Source organism: Chroicocephalus ridibundus, chromosome 3 (assembly GCF_963924245.1).
Source record: "Chroicocephalus ridibundus chromosome 3, bChrRid1.1, whole genome shotgun sequence".
Lineage (NCBI taxonomy): Eukaryota > Metazoa > Chordata > Aves > Charadriiformes > Laridae > Chroicocephalus > Chroicocephalus ridibundus.
Window position 1 is genome coordinate 69,513,194 of NC_086286.1, and position 18,045 is coordinate 69,531,238.

At 38.3% G+C, this 18,045-nt stretch overlaps 1 protein-coding gene across 1 annotated transcript in view; it reads left to right on the top strand.

Moving 5' to 3' along the window:
* Window positions 1–454: 454 nt before the first annotated feature.
* LOC134513745 (vesicular inhibitory amino acid transporter-like) overlaps window positions 455–18,045 on the top strand; it is a 74,153-nt gene continuing 56,562 nt past the window's right edge. Inside the window, exon 1 of the mRNA XM_063330908.1 lies at window positions 455–763. Within this exon, the coding sequence (XP_063186978.1) occupies window positions 455–763 (309 nt within the window). The remainder of the gene's footprint in view (window positions 764–18,045) is intronic.

Consider the following 18,045-nt stretch of genomic DNA (forward strand, 5'->3'; position numbering starts at 1 on the left):
CAGCAAAAAATTCTCACATCTGGAAAAGTGAACTTGTTTACATGCATTTCCTTAGCAGTCAGTCCATCAACTCTAGTTACTAATGAAGCACTTTTTTTTTTTCCTTTTGGCAGAACTATTTATTTGTATTAGAAACATGCATAATTTCCAGGAAGAGATTCTTGCAGCCACCTGTAGATGCTTCATGAATGACTGATCTACATAGATAGCATAGGTAAATGAAAAAAGGATTTGAATTGTAAATTGCAGCTTGCAGACTACTAAATCTCGCTGCAGACTACCCCGGCCAGTATGTTTTAGACTCTGGAGATACTTCTTCATCTGGCATTTGAAACAGGCACAAGGACAATAAACTTCATTAATCATAGCTACAATATCAAGGCTAACTGAACAAAAGGATCAACTGCTGAAAAAAATAAAGACATGTAAGGAAAGATTTACTTTAATATTCAGGATGGCTCACCTGAAGCAGACTTTTTCATCTCTTTTCAACCGCTTTAGGGAAACACCATCTCTCTTTTGGGGAATAGTGAAATGGGACAGGTGCCTAGACACTGATGAAGAGCATGTGAATTTTGCTAGAAGAGATCAACTGAACAGAGCTCACAGTGAGGAGGGAGAGGAACCAGATGGACCCCTGAACTTTGAGCTTGATGTTTGCCACCAGAATCCAGAATACAAGTCCCCAGCTCCCCTTCCACAAGCCCAGGTCAAACCAATCACCAGCTGGGAAGCAGGATGGAATGTAACAAATGCCATTCAGGTAACCTTTTACTTGCCCACTCATTACAATCATCATTTGAAAAACCTGGTCATCACTTAGCCTGCTTTATTTTACTTAATTGTACCATCATTTTGCAATATTCTAAAAGGTTTCTATGAATTTATTACTAACATATTTCAACTTTTCTGCATAAGATTAGTACTCTGAAAAAATAAAATTGAAAAGGGGAAAAAAAGATAGATATGTTAGAAATAGTTTAAAAAATATTTAAAGTAGGTGAAAATGAAAAGGTGGTGATTGCACCCATTTTGGAAGTGCAGACATTATCTTTAATAAGTATATTTGAATTCAGTGACAGATATGTTTGATAGAAGTGTGAGGTAAACATCTAATAAAAAGAGGATAGCAAGAGCCAGACTGACGTCAGACATAAATTTACCGACACGTAAGTTAGACTAGGTATAAATTGGAGCATGAAGCACAAGATGTGTAATAATGCTTGTCAATGCTAAAGAAAATAGTCAGATTGAAAAGACTGAAAGCATTTGGTCCCAGCATTCTGTGTCAAATTTAAATATCTTTCTGAATCTTTAAATTTAGCATTAAATGTTTCAGATTCTTTTTCTCACTTTTCAAGATTCATTTCCTTACATAATTCTATCATTACCACTAACTTGCTGTCTGAAATGGTAAGAAGAAAGCAGTATACACAGACATATCTAGACCCAGTAACTTTTTATGGCACTTTAGTTATAGAAAAATAATCCTTCCAATGTCACACAAGTCTATGAATATGCCAATGAACATTTGTTTATGTATCCAGTTCATCCCTCCGCTCTGCAAAGAAGTAGGGAAAGGACATATTTCTAACCCTGCTGTATTTTCAAACATGAGCACCACTACATGAGAGCCAGTGCAATAACATCTAGGGCACAGTAACATATCATACTCATAAAGTGTTCAGCTGTGAATAAAGGCGTTAAGTCCTAAAATACCCCAACTACATTCGAGTAAAACATTTTCTCTTCAGTCTCCCTGAGCAGCATCTAGTCAGGACAGGAGTCTGGGATGAGAGCCCATTGCCGTCTCTGTGAGTTTTGCCTTTGGTTTCACGGAAGCCAAGATTTCATTCTGGAAGTCAATTTTTGTCAATATTTGCTGTATGACCTTTTGGCAAGTCACCATCTCTCTCACCCATTGTTTTCCTTTCTGAAAAATACATCAAAGCGCCTAAAAATTCCTGAATGTCATTATGTACACAATTACTATTAATTATTAATATTATACCTTCCAGTTACAAAATAGACGGATAACACAGTCTAAAAACACTATCAAATATGCAGTTGCCTCTTTAAAAACAGTACAAATTTAAGCTAAATTATCCAATCAGATCAGTAACTATGGTCCTAGTCAAAACTCTCAATATGCTGAGTGTTGCACACTGCTGTTGGATCTCATTTGTCAAATATTTTAGAAAACAGCATTAAAAGAGCAATTGGCTACAGCTGTATTGAGCTTTCCTCCTAAGGCAGGCTGAGAATGGCAAAGCCTGCGAGCTGCAGTTTTGTTAATAGTACAACCGAAGTGTCCTAACCACACATTGTGAAACTGCATTTGTGAGCATATATGTGAATCTATGTACACACGTGTGTATTTCTCCCATTTCCCAATACCTTGGCATTTGGTTTAGGAACCAGGAGGTAGTAGAGAAAGCAAAGAGGAAAGGCAGGAGGGGAAGAGAGAGGGGTGAATATCCAACGGGCATCTATCAGTTAAAAATAACAATTTGAAGAAATTTCTATGAATAGCTTTGAAGAAAAAGTCAGAGTTGTGAACAGAATGATTAAAACAATCCAAACATTCTTGACTGGTGCAATCTATGCTAGAATGACAGTTGGTTTTGCCCTACCCAGAGGAAAGGGCAGAAGCGTTTTGCATGGCAATTAGAGGTAAACATTTCAGCAGAATTCTGAAGTGTTCTAAACAGTTATTCCAGTGAATACTGTTAGTCTAAAAGTGAAATTATTTCACAATCCAGATTTCTTATAGGAATGATTAAATCTTTGGTCTCTGAAATGAAACACAAGGGTTTTCTTACAGTGTTTTAAATGCAAATATTTTCAAACAAACAGGTAGAGATTTTTATTTTGGTTTGAACTTCAACTGAAAAAATGTGCACTTTTGGTGACGATATTGTATATGTAAATGATTGCTTCAGACGTTTAAAGTTTCCAGGGAAACATGCTTCGTATTCCAGCACTGCACAGGCAAATGAAAACCCGTATCCAGTTAATCTAGGTAAGGACAGAGCCCGTAAAGCTGAGTTAACTCAAAAGGGAAAATGAACAGCATCATGCATTTGTTTGTATATAGCAGTGAAAGGCCAAAAAAATTTGTACTGACTTGTACAGTAGTGCTGTATAGGCAAGGAAAGCAACAGCCACAAGGAAGAAGGTAGTTAAATTCTAATGGTACAGCAGAACCAAATTTCGCAGCAGAACCAAAGGACAATAAAGTCTATTTATTTGTCAGCCACATGTAGGAGGATTGTTGCAAACAGTATGGAGAATGTTTGTCCAACAAAGAGAAAGCCAAAGTAAAAGAAAAGGGCACTCACTCTATAGTATCACAAAGGGGTACAAGACAACCAATAGAGAACAACCGAGAGAGAAAGGGAAGGAGTGAAATAATGGCAATAAGTGAGTAATGTTCATGTCAGAATAACTGTAATTTACACCATTGTAAGTCTATCTCCACTTAGGTCTCAGGAGCACAAACAAGTTTGACAGTGCAAAAAAGTTAGCCACTTTACCAGGCAGCTCCAAGGTGCTTTCAGTATTATGATGCTTGTACAATCTTTAAAATACAGTGTAATATAAGCGCATGATTCTTCCCTGGGTGTTTGGTAAAACATGATGTATCAAAGCACACTGAATGTGCTGTTTGATTCAATGCATCTGATACCTAATGTAGCCCTTTTTTTTCCCCTATCTTTTGCAGAGATTAGGTTGGACAAAGATTAGAAATACCTCTGGCAGAGGCAATTTGCCTGTTGGATGGTTAGAATAACACAATAGGGTTCTTGTTTATTGTGAGTGCTTCTGGGAATAACAATAATGCAATTAGTATTATTAATAATTATTTACATTTTTTCCAATAATAAATTAATAAATATTATAGTAGTGATCATAAATATGCTCATTATATTCTGTATATTGTACATTAGCTTAAAAAAGGCTCAACACTTCAATAATCACCCTTTTTAAAAATGGAAGTGTATATCTGTATATCCTTCATGGTGTGCCATTATAGATACATTTCCATATTGGGTTACAATTTGGCTCATTTTTATTTACGTAACTCTAAAAGATTCACGTGAGAATATCACATAGTTAATATTTATTTTTCTATGATGTTTCCTCTGAGATACCTGTCTTCATCTCCCTAATACAGACTGAATCTTTAGAGTGCTTACTGAATATCAACAAATCCCAAAGACTTAAGTGGAAAACACAGTGACGCTGAGAAATAGAATTAGCAGATATGCCCCTAAAGATATAAAGGCAAACGTCTTTTTAAGTGTCTAAGCATGCCTCCCATTAAGCTTTACTGGCACCATATTTAAGCATTTTCTAAATATAAATATGTACATGTTTGTGTGATTAGAAAGCTAACTGTTTTCACCATCAGGTCATGAGATGTACCACAATACCACAATACCTCAACCTTAAATAATTTAGTCACATTTAACTAAATAAGCACTTAGATCTTAATTGCAGTGCTTGATCTTAAGTATTTATTTTCCAGGCTTGAGAACAAGGGTCAATCCTTTCTGGTGCCCAAAGCAGTAACTTCCTTGAATTATACATTGAAGCTAAAGTCATACTCTGAACTAAATTATAGATGTCTGAGGGAAACAAACTGCTGCATCTCATATCAAGAGGTGGTACTGAGAATTAGGGTGAGATGCCCAATGCTGATATCTAACCTAGGACCAGCGAGTAATTCTAGTTTCCAAATGCAGCTAGTCAAAAAACGACAATGCGAAGTAAAATTCCAAGCCTGTAAGACTATTGTGGTGCACATGAAAATGCCAATTAATATCGTTTTAGCTGAAATGCATCTATAATACTGGCCAAAACTATTTTTCATAGGTTTACAACCAGAAACCCGTATAGCCACAACTGGAGATCCAAAAAAGTCTAGAGCCTGGTGAAAGCCATCTGTAACTTTCTGTTTTCACTATGATAGAATGCTACCATTATGCAATGAAATTGATAAAAGATGTATTTTTGGTAATAAGATGCTTGTGCCCTGGTTTTCTTTTCGAATTTTCTCGAGGGGAAAAAAGATTCTGGACATACATTACTAATTCATATAACCTTTTATCTCAGCTCAGACCCTGCAGTAGATTTCTTTAGTTTTGTGCGGATATTCATATAGCACAGAGAAGGCTGCATACAGGATGTATATTCTCTCTATTCCCAACCCTACTTTTTATCACAAAAGCTTTTTATAAAAACTGTGTTATCCTACAACAATGAAATTATATCTACTTCACAGAAATCTTTTTATTTGACATGTAAGCACTGTGGAGTGGACTGATTTTTAGTTAACTAACTGCCATTCCCATAAATCTCATTAGAGAATGCACTATATCAGTCTACTTTTCCCTTGGTCAGCTGCAAACACTAAAACTGTTACAAAGCCGGAACTCCTAAAGATAGAGAGGTGGCTCATCTATAGTTGTTTCTTGTTCCAGGAAGAATTATTTGGATTGTTCTCATGGGATTTAAGTTGCTGTTTTGTAGGTTTTGCATTTTATGTTGTTTGTCACGTCATCTGGGCAATGAACAGATGGAGGGAGCATTGAATGGATTTACATCAGCATATTCTACTGTAACTATTATGGAAATGTTAGGAGTGGCAAATCAGTTTTCCATAGCTCCTCTGTGTCAGATTTGCCAGCAAGTAGGAGCTGTGATACAACATAACTACTCCACAAATTATTCCCTGGACATACAGACAGTCCCAACATATGGCCAATGAGTTCAGAAAGGACCATACTAGCTCTTGAAGCATCCCAGAAACAAGTATATGGGTTACACAAGTAATGGATCAAAGTACTGCAATTCTTGCAGCCTTCTGACTAAAAATTACATATTAAAAATCTTTAGAAGTTAAAGCAGTCCTTAGATTATACTTGCATGCACCATGGGCCCAAAATTAAATTTCCTATTAGATGAGTTGCAAGAGAGCTACAGGAGGCGTCTCTCTCCGTCTCCTTCATAAATGACTCCAATAGCCTCAATAGTTTGACTATGAGTGATATACGATGGTCTACAATTTATGGCGTTGACGACATGTTTTAAGCTAATTAACATATCAGAAAATTATCTCATATGAGATGAGAGGGAGGCATTCTAAAGTATAACACAACCATGGAATTTAACATGCAACCTCAGCCTTAAATCTAAATATTTTCATTACACTGGGTGTAAGGTAGATACATTTAAAAATATTTATTCTTAACCTAACTGATTTTTACCTGAGCTTTACTGATATAGCTGTCTAATATTACATCCTTTTTATAATAGTAGCCAGAAACGCTGCTGTGCTGTCCTGGTTTCAGCTAGGATAGAGTTTATTTTCTTCCTAGTAGCTGCTGTGTTTTGGATTTAGTATGAGAATAATGTTGATAACACATACTGTTTTGGTTGTTGCTAAGTAATGCTTATATGAAGTCAAGGTCTTTTTCAGCTTCCCATAGAAGCTGAAAGGGAACATAGACAGGACCAAGGTGGCCAAAGGAATACTGCGTACCATAGATGTCATGCTCAGTATATAAATGGGGCTTGGCTCAGGTGCAGGAATCTGCGATCGCTGCTCAGGACGGGCTGGGCAACCAATCATCGGGTGGTGAGCAATTGTATTGTATCACTCCTTTCGCATATTCTTTTACCATTATTATTTTTTTATGCTGTTACTGTTCTCTTAAACTGTCTTTATCTCAACACACAAGGTGCTTTTTTCCTTTTCCTCCCTCTTTTCCCTATCCTGCGGGGTGGGGCGGCGGGGCGGGGAAGGGAAATGAGGGAGAGTGAATGAATGCCTGCGTGGTCCTAGTTGCCAGTCAGGGTTAAACCACAACGTGTGCTTAAAGAAATCTGAATAATTCTGTTCAGAACCTCAAATTATAACCTTACATTTCAAGAAATTTCATTTATTTGACACTTGATTTTTAGCAATGTCAATTATCTATCATTTCCAACAACTGTAGTTGAAACTCTTCTTGGCTAGTACTTTTGAAATCTGTATATTCCAGCATCTAAATTTCAAAGCCACCATATTATCTTGCAGGTTATTCTTAGAAACAGTAGCTAACTCATAGTATACTTTTCCTGGGGTTGATGTCCAGTTTGTCACAGTCTGTTCAGGAAAGTCTTGTGGAATTTGCAAGTGCCTGTTGTAAATGGGGACTTCTTGTTGATTGTTCGCTTGTTGTGTAAGTTTGAAAATCTTTTCGTCTGAAAACTCTACTACTACTAATCTTTCAGAACAGTGATTTTATAGGTGTGAGGCTATAGTTATCCTACATGAGCTGGTATTAGTTGAAATTTCGTGCACGTAAAAGGACAAAGGAACTAGCGAGTACGGGTATGGTGGTGTGGTGGGTTAGCCTTGGCTAATAGCTGCGCTCCCACCCAGCGGCTCGCTCACTCCTGCCCCTCAGCTGGGCAGCAGGGAGCAAATAGAACAGGAGTGAGAAAGCTCACGGGTGGAGGTAAAGACAGGGACATCACTTGCCAGTTACTGTAGTGGGCAAAACAGACTTGACTTGGTGAAAATTAACTGCTAATTAATATATATATGTTTGATTACTGCATCTGATATTGGGAAATAAAAAGGCAAACATTAAGTAACACCCAGCCTCCCCTCTTTCCTGTGCTCAGCTTCAGTCCTTCACTCCTATGGTCCCCTTCCTACTCTCTGTGGCGTTTTTGGCCCTTCCTTACACAGGCTTTCCCTGAGGCGCCGCCATCTTGTCTGGAGGGCTCAGCCAGGCCCTGCGGTGGGCGGGTTGGAGCCGGCTGGAACCTGCTGTGTCCAGCTCGGGGCAGCCCCGGCCGTGCCTCAGAGGGGCTGACCCTGCAGCCCCCTGGCTACCAGTACCAGCACTTGGGCATGGACACCCGCTACAAGTAGCAATGAATCATAGAATCATAGAATGGTTCGGGTTAGAAGGGACCTTAGAGAACATCTAGTTCCAGCCCCCCTGCCCTGGGCAGGGACACCTCCCACTAGACCAGGCTGCTCAAAGCCCCATCCAGCCTGGCCTTGAACACTTCCAGGGATGGGGCATCCACAACTTCTCTGGGCAACCTGTTCCAGCGTCTCACCACCCTCACAGTAAAGAATTTCTTCCTAATATCTAATTTAAATCTCCCCTTTTTCAGTTTAAAACTGTTACCCCTCGTCCTATCGCTCCACTCCCTGATAAAGAGTCATAGAATCATACAATGCACATTGAACTTGCTGGTACTTACCCTACCTGCTGCATTCCAGTGTGAAACGGCATTTTTGTCACTACCCAGTGTGTGTTTGAGGACAGAGAAGAGGAAAAGTGCACAGACACAGCCAAGTACTTGGGCACTGATTTTCAACCACCTTTCTAACACGTTTGCCAGTAAAGGCTATGAACAAAGTTTTTGTGGTCAAAGGTAAACCTGGCCTCCCTGGGGGCCCTCCCGCTTGCTTCCTCCTGTCCTTCTCCGCCTGCCCCACAGCAAGAGGGAGCTCCCCGTAGGTCTGAGGGGGTCAGAGCAGGGGACCGGCACCTAGGGCCTGGTGTGGGGTTTGGCCGAGGAGCTGGCAGAGGCCAGCTCAACTCTTCTCCTTACGGCGGTGCTTTCTAGCCAGTAATAACATGAACCTTTACATTAATTGGTATTTGTGTGTTGCTTTGGCATGCTGCCAAATCTGACTTGCCAACAAGTCCCACCCTTAGTGGGGACATCAATATTTCTGCTATTTTATATCTCAGTCAGCTTAAGTACAGTTACATGAATGAAGGGAAAGCACATTTCCACCCGAGCTTTAAACGCTGCCATTCTTCAAAGGCCAACTACGATCAGCAGTGTTGCTAGAGCTTAATAGACAACCTGCTGAGTGGCACGGGTGGGACTTACATCCTCATTTACATATATTTGCAAAAAAAGTCTGTCAGTTTGTGTTTCTCACATGACATATATAAAATAAATAGTATGTGTAAGTAACACTCTGGAAGCCTGAACATTGCGCCTGTGCCACCCAGACCTCTTTTTCTTTCATTTCATCATTAGGAAACCTTCAAGCCACTCAGGAGATGGCCCACTCTGGGGCTGTTAATACCTCAAAAAAAGCTTTTGCATTGGTAGGTTCATAGCTACAAGCACACACATACTACACCATTCCACTTGTATTTTTCATTGCAAGAATTTTTCATAAGGAAAAGTGTTACATGAATTAATACGCGGGGTCATGATCAACTTCCTCTGCTCTACACTGCTGTCCATAACCAGGCACACAACAGATGCTGGTGATCTCTCCTGAAGCTCTGCCTCCTGCCTTCCTCCCTGAAGTCATCACCTGCAGCAGACTCAGGCTCTCAGGGCTGCTAGAGGCACTGCTGATAGACACCACATGCCTTACCGTCTGTGGGAGTGTGTGATGGTAGCAGAGTGTGCTTTCCTGGGCCAGTTCAAGTTCACATCTTATTTAGATCCCCCTGCTGCCCACATAAAATATTGGTCTGTCCGTTCAGCAGTCAGTAGAAGCAGCTAAACAGAGCTCCTTGCCTCCATCCAGCATCTGCCCATACCAACCTTGCTTCACTGTCTGTGAATGCCTTTGTCCTTCCTGCCATGCAGGCCTATCGTCTGGCATCATCTTTCAGTCAGGCCTCTTTCTAAATCCTCACACTCAGCTTATGTTCAGCTTCTGCTTATTTTTATTCTTATTTTATTCATCACTAATACATACTCTGATTTACCAATCCACAAGGCTAAAACTCTTATCTGAGCGCCAATAATTCCTCACCTAGGTCACAGTAGCGCACTCTTTCCTGACCTTGCCAAGCTCGCCTCATGCACACCCACCTGGAAAACTGATGCGGTTCCATACCACAGGTGTCCACCAGCTTTTGCAAACACCTCTTCAACCATCAAATCAAATGTAAGGTACTCGTCTTTTCTTTAACAATCTACCATTTATCTTTCTGCATCTATTGACTCTGATTTCTGATCTTCCAGTTACAATTACCATTGTCAATTTGTTAAATATTTAAACAAGCATTCCTATGAACTTATAGGAGGATATTTATTTGCACTCCTCTGATCCTCTTACAAATGTCCTTTTGCTGAAAATTTCACAGTTATACAGTGTGTTGAAACCGCCATTTCCTCTCTTGACTTAGTTCTGTATTGACATGGTTTCCTTGACTCCTCTTTCTGTTTGTATTTGTTTCCTGTTATCTTACGCCTAGATTTTAAATTATTTGGAGAAAAGACCATCTTTTTGTACAATGGGATTCCGATCAAGGACTTCCAGGTGCTCCAATAATGAAAACAATTTTGAAAGTAAGACTCATAATGTTTGCTATTTTACAGAAACTCTTTACAAAATAATGATTGTTTAAATGTTGCCTGTGATAAATCAGCTTGACACTTGATTCAGTTTCCTCTCTTTTTTTCTGTATAGAATGGATTCTCTTTGCTATTGAGATGCACTGTAGGGGCTGACACAAGACAAATCAGCAGACGAATGTGATAAGAGTACCTTTAGAATAGTCTGCCATTAAAATGGGCATTCCATCTTAAAAATCCAGGTGGTCCACAAAGAGAATAACAGAACCATGACATCAAAGGTAAATAGATAGTAGTGTTATGAAAATGATACCCTTTGAAATAGTGTATGTTACTAAACAGGAAAAAGTAACTGTCAGTTCCTTGAAAGCAATGATCACTTTATTTCATAGAAGAACCCAATGCACCACAACTTGTTGCAGAACAAGGATCTCTGGCTCCCTCAGGTGAAGGGAATAGCTGATATACTTTCCCACTACGCTAAAATCAAATTAATCTACCATGCTTTGTGGTCTCATCAGTTCCTGAGAGGGGATTTTTTTTAACAAGCTGAATGAAAACAGATGGTATAATTTCTCCTTTTCTAATTCATGGCAGGTCACATGGTATTTAAAAAGACTATTATTAGGCAATTTTGAATTTCCATATCTGTTATATCTGCTTACTTTGTTGTGATATTATCTTTGACTATTACCTTTGAAAACAAAGCCCAAACTACCTGTTATAATTATCTACTAGCCTTCTGTGGCTACATCATTGCTTCTCTATAGCACATGTCACTGACCAGCTATCACTGGTGGAAAATATTCTTCTTAAAAATGTTCTTTCTGTCCCTACTCTTAAACTTACGAGGTGTGTAACCTCAGTGAAATTGCTTTAATAAACTGTATTTAGACATATAACTCCTCCCAAGATAACATTCTTCACAAGACAGCAAGAATGTAGTGATAGGCAGCAGAAAGTAAAATATTTTGTCAGATAGCATTTCTTTCCTGTTTCTTAGAAACTTCCTTCACTTCCATCAGAAAATTTTCAGAAGGGAGATCGTTTTTTCATAAGAAGAAAGAGTGAGCCTTATGGTTCATCAAGGAATAAAGGTTGACAAGCTCAACATTTGCAGGTGTGTATGAGAATTTAGTGCTGAAAGTAAGGGACATCTGAATTATTATAATGTACTGATACTGAAATAGTAATGTTTCTGTATTAGACTTTCCAAATGGTAAAGCTCCTTTCACACAATCCGTAGATGGTTAAGCTACAGTTTACTTCAATGTGTATAATTCCTGACAGCAGGAGATTCACTGAAATGGCACAAACTCTGTCTGAATGAGCAAATGGAGCTATTTGAGAAAATAAAAAGCCCTAAACACTGATTACACACAGTACTGAAGATGATATATTGTAACCTAGTTTTAGCACAGTAAGCTGTATAAAACATTTTGCCCCTAAAGCTAAATAAAAGAAAATGACTTCTATTTGCATCTATTCTCCCTCTTCTCCCCACACACACCATGTTTCTTGGAAGGCGATGTTTCTCTGTATTCTTGGCCAGTGGCATTAGTTTTGCCATATGTACAATACTGTGTTCACTAAATAGCTAACAAAATAAAAAAAAATCAAATTTAATATTTGCTGCTCAAAAATGTAAACATATGAGTCAAAGTGAGGAAACATTCACTTCAACTCATACACCATACTTTGCTATACATTTCAATTTCTCTCAGTACATTTTCTGAATTGACACAAATAACAGCACCACAGATTATGTTTTGTAGGTCCCTAGAGCAAACATTTTTGGCTGGTTTATGTTATCATAAACTGTAGCAATGGTAGCTACAGTTTTTGCCTTTACTTTACCTGGGTATTTCCATTCATGATAGGGTTTTTTTATTGCTCAGTTTTCCCCTCTAGAAACATGTTTGATTCAGGCTGGTTTCTCTCTAATAAGCAGAGGTTTTTTTCCAGTTTTAAAACCCAATCTAGTTTGATTCTTTCAAACTAAATCTGTGTATTTCAGAAACTAGGAATAGTTGTACTGAAGCCTGAAGAAATGTAAATATGGGCATAAGAATTATATGATGCAAGATATATTATTTTTCTTTTATAAGAAAGTTATTTATATTTATAAAAAGTTATCTTATTTTTTCTTTCATAATGACTGTTAATTCCCTCATTTTACTGTTTGTATCATATTTAGAAGTTGGCACTGAGGTCTATTCTATCTTACTACATTTTAAAGCCATTCTCTTGTCTCGTTGTCTGCATGATTTCTGCAACTCCAAATGACATCTCCCCAGCCACCTTTCCTTAAGGGACTTAAAAATCTTCTTCTAAGCTTTAATTGGGATCTGGAGTTTAAAATGAGTTCTCCACTCCTGCTCTTGTTGCTTTTGCTTGCCTGCTGGCTTTTTTCACTTTTGCTGGAAAGCCAGCTGCTCTCAGAGCTCTTACTTTTGTACTTTTTATTGTTGTCATCTCAAGTTAAAAATAAAATACCTGCACAAAACTGCAGGCTTCCCTCTGCTCCTTGGATGGGATTTCAGAGATTCTCCTATCTCCTAAATTGTGAGGAGCTGCCATTCCACCCCTGAAGGTTTCCTTTCCTAATCAGAAAGGATAATCAGCTGCATAATTCATACCTTCCCTCTAGCCTTCTACTTATTCCTGTCTTATGCCTATAGTTAGATATTTCTCATATCAGTCATTTTTTCTCACAGCCTCTTGCCCATCATATTCTCCTACCCCTTATTGCTACCTCATATTGTTCATAACCTTCATAACCTTATGTTCTAGTGTTCTCCAGTTTACCTAAGGACACCTTTTTCCCCCTGTCCCTGCCTCCCTTGGTGCAGTCGTGTTCTCAACTTGTCCAGTTTCCTGCTCTTCCTTTGCTCTTCCCGGGTACCTCACAGTCTCATGGCATTCGTAAAGGAATTCATCTCACTCTATAGATGACATAGAGAGATAGGCACTTCTGACTGAGATTCACAAATCCTAAAATAAGTGTCCTGCACTGCTGGAGTGAATAGTGCTCTGATGATCCTTATTTCTATCCATCATTTCCAGACTAGCTTTACTTATTGCTGTATTTAGATAGGTGAAGTTAGGAATTGCATTCCTAATAAGTGTGCATCAAAGCAAGGTAGATTTGTCATATGAGTCTTTTCTGCTACTGTGTGTACTCATTCATTAAGTGTCTGTTTTAGACAGAAAATGTTGGTTGACATTAATCCAATTCATAGATGCTAAGAAGTGATCATTTCCTTGGGTACCAAAGAGAGTGAAAAAGTAGTCACTTTAATAACTTTAGTAATAGTCACTGAGTTTTCACCTAAAATCCATTAATTTCACCTCATAGATAAACTGGGATTTTGCCTAAAAGTTTGAATGTGAGAAATGAAAGTTATTTAGGAGAAAGGAACAGAAACTAAATGCAGTCTTAAAATAAATTTCTCAAATATGAAATCACTACAGCTCTCAACACTGAAGTATGGACGAAGGAGAGATCCAATAGAGCTGAGAAGTTTCCCTGCACTGCCAGAATGGCTCAGGTTAAGAAAAAAAATTTATTTATTTTTTTAGATATACACATGTTTACATAAATTACTTAAATAACTTTGTTTTAATAATGAAATAAGTGTTTCCACCTCTGTTCAGACAGTATTGGTATCTCAAAGTTAAGAATAAACCTGAGGTCTTAGTCAAAGGTTAGGAATAATCAAGGTCCCCAGTTTGTTCATGCAGAGTTCCTCAGCTGTTGTTTCCAGACAGCAGTCTCTCTCCAAGTCTTTCCAGTACTGCTGCAGAACAAGAAAACAGATTTTTAAAAAGAGGAAAATTAAAATAATTAAAAATAAATTAAAAAAAACCACCACCACAGAAAAGGAATATGACTAAATATTGACTAAAAAGGAATAATTCCAGTACTTTTCTTTATGGGACAGTAGAGGTCAAGAACCACTGTGTCACAGTCTGTACAAACAGAATGAGAAATACCTTCTGAAGTAGTAATACTTCAAGTGTTTTACATCTAGAGACCTTAAAAAGACATCTTCGACATGCATTTTATATGTAATTTTCCTGGTTTCACAATGTATAACTATATTCAAAAGGAGAGCCTAAATACTTCGCTTTTATGCTGAGTTCTCAGGACATGCCAGAAAACTCAGTCACATTTCTTTTCTGATCTCTAGTTTTTCTCTTTATTATTAATTGTACACTGTTGGGAGTGTTTGTCTAATCTACTTGAAATTTGGGGAATTATTCTACTTTGTTGAATTTTAAGAATGATGTCATCTTTTATGGCATTATAGGAGAGAAACACTTTCATTACGGGAATTAATTTGCAACCTCAACATGCAATCTGTGCATGATGAAATATCAGCAGAAAAATCAGTTGCTGCTTCTTTTATCCTAAAGGTTGAAGCCTCCAGGGCTGCCACTGAAGTTTAACTGAGGTTAAGAGAGGAAAAGCAGTAGAGATTTGTTGTCTATGTCCAGCCTAATTGTAAAACAGCCTCTTTTCTCACGTATTCCAGAAAAATATACTATGATACTCCGTATCAGTTTACTGATTCCTAGGGACCAAAAATAATGGTATACCACTATTTACGTCCTTCATTCAGGCTATTAACTGTGTTCTCTCCAGGCAATGCTGTAAGACAAATTTCCCCTTTATACGCTGAGCTCTGGGAGTCATTATAGTTTGAGTAAGAGTCCACCTAAAATTGGTGGTTGGATCTGTGCTGAGGAAAGAACAGGATAATATTAGCCACTGGAGGATTCGGTCACCTTTTATTCTGCATGCAGTCATGACAAGTCCTATGCCAGCTTTCAGAAAATATAACCCAGGTTCCAGAAGATGTAACCTGGCTTCCTTTTCACCTCTCAGAGGTGCATAAGGTTTGTTCCAGTGCAAAGTTCTTTGTAGTACGGGTTTGGTTTTTTTCCATTCCCTCTTCAGCCTTACTTGTTAAAAGCAACAGGAACTGTGGCTTGTCCCATACAGGCAGCATTCAAGAAAAACTCCTAACAAGCCAAGTGCAAGTGCTTTCTCCCAGGCTGAGCTTGAACTTTCTATGCACTTTAACTCTTCTTTTTGTTATGTCAGTGCATGCTCAAATAAAGTTATTTGGCTCCCTATTGCTTGCTTTGCTTCTAGTCTCCCAAAGTCCCCTCTCTGCCTCCCCTGAAGCTCTTTTGACCACATTTTCAGGGAAACTCCCTCATGTGTTCCTGTACTGGATGTTTTGAGTACTTGCCTGCCTTCAGGTGAAAACCTGAAAATCCGTGATGACCCATAATGTGAGAAATAAGTAAGCAGCCAGTTAATCCATGTTGCTCGCCACTGCTAACTTTCAAAATAATGTGTGGTTTGGTTTTGACTGTCTTATTTTTTTTATCTTTTTCCTCCCCGCTGTAATAAACGCATAATAAAAGCCCTCATTCTTTTACCAAAGCCTGCTTTCTCCTTTGGGACCATGTAAAAGAATATATTTTCTTAAAAGGTAATTTGCTTGGGAGAATGACTTTGTGTGACTCAATGCATTCTTGCAGACAGCTCTGAATTTATACAAACTATCATTTTGCATCAAACCATGCAGAATGAAGCACCGAGCATATTATTTCAGTTTTAGAACAAATATTTAAACCAATAGCAAAGCCAATGGGATCAGCTGTCACGCTCAAAAGCAGCAATTCCATTTTTGTTGAGACATTTTCTTTCTTCTGTTCCCTTTTCTAGTCTTTAGGAGATTCTTAAGACTAATCTGGTCACTAAAAGAAGAACAAAATCAGTGGCTTCTGTCAGTCAAACGAACACATACATTTTGCAGCGTGGACCACGTGGCTTCCTTACTTGCTTATCTTATCACAGCACCTCCTGAGCAGTCTATCTGCCTTATCATCTGCTTATGGGACCTGAAGGATTGACAGAACAACACTTCTAAAATTTCTCTCAGTATATAAGGTGATTGCAGGCATTAATCACAGGATAAACACCTTAGCCACTTTCCTCCCTGCAGCTAAAACAGGCTGGCATTGGCAGAGAGAAAGAATAAGAAAAATCAGGAAAAACAAGATTGCTGGGGTCTAATTCAACCATCCCTGAAGTTAAAGGAAGATTTTTCACTGACATTAAGGAGACGGATCTGCCGCTAAGGTCATACAGGCCATGGACAATATTTGAAGTTTTCCACAGAACAGCTTGTAGCATTTTTTAATTCAAACTTAGCTGAGCTGTGAACAAACTGTGAAGCAAGTGGGAAAGCAGATGAATTCTTTTCCTGGTGTCTGTAGAGCAGTGCCAGGAGCCTGGGTAACCAGCTAGGGAACTGGAAATTCTTACTGCTGAAAAGAAATATGATATAACTGATATTGCAAATACACGGTGGGATGATTTATGCGACTGGAATTTAAAAGTAATTAGATAAAATATGTTTACGAAAAAAGAGTAGGTAAGAAGTGAGGGTGGCACTCTATGCTAGAGAGATGATTATCTGTGTTAGAGCTATTGTCTGGAAAGAAAATTTGTTTTGTTCTTGGAGACTTCATTTTTAAAGACCTATGTTGGAAGTTGTACGCAGCCTGTAGTAAAACATCATTAAAGCTTCTAAAAATGATAGATGATAATTATCTAACAGAAAAGGTATTGAAACTAACATGAGGTAATTCTATTTTGAGCCTCATTATGTTCCATAAAGATGAACAGATCAGTGGATCTAATTAAATTAATTATTTGAAAACAGAGGACAGTAATATATAAACTTGGTACTTCAAAAGAGTGAATTTTACAAACCTGGAGAAAATTATGAGAGATAATTGTTTAGGAAGAATACAGACAGCAAATTGTGAAAGCAATTTGAAAGTTGTTTAACAAGAATTTATGAGATGTCCAGAAGCCACATCTCATAATTAAGAAATAGTATGCCTATGTGTTAAAACTCTTCCAACTTCAGGTGTGAAGTGAATGTATCAATTAAAAAAAATAACAAAAGGGAGAAAGGGAGGGTGAGAGTAATCATTGTAAGTTATAAATTATGAAGTGTAGCAAAGAGATACAAGAACCCAAAGACACCAGGAAAAAGTGTATCTCCAAGGAATTAGGACAGTAAGAAGGCAATTTTTAGGAATTAGGGAAAAAAGGGTTAGGTTTAGTGTAAAAATTTGATACAGAAATACTAGTTGTGGCATAAATTAAGTGTGAATGGAAGTATGTGTCCATATATGTGACTGTGTATGCTTGTCTAAAAACACCAGGAGAAACAGCAGGACAAAGTTAAAAGGGAAGGTACACATTAACTGCTACAGAGCACCATATATGTGATTTCATTCAAATGGAGAAGCAGAAAAACTGACCTATAGGTAAGTGTTAAGGGATGAAGTAGGTGACAGTATCTATAAAACATGCAGGTAAGGAAAGCAACAGTACTGTGAAATTCAGGAATTTTGTCTAATATTTATGGGAGATGAGGCAAAGTAATGAGGCAAAAAATCCCAAACTGCACCCATTTCAGAAGAATACAAAAGGTAAACCCAAAATCTGTTTGTCATCACTAGTCAAGACGAACACCAGAGAGTGAGCACTTGACTGCCGGCATCCCTCATCCTTCTTGGTGCATGCAAGTGATCCTGGCGAAGCCACTAGGACACACACACACCAGTGCTGTTGAGTATGCGTATGTGAGAGTGCGAAAAATC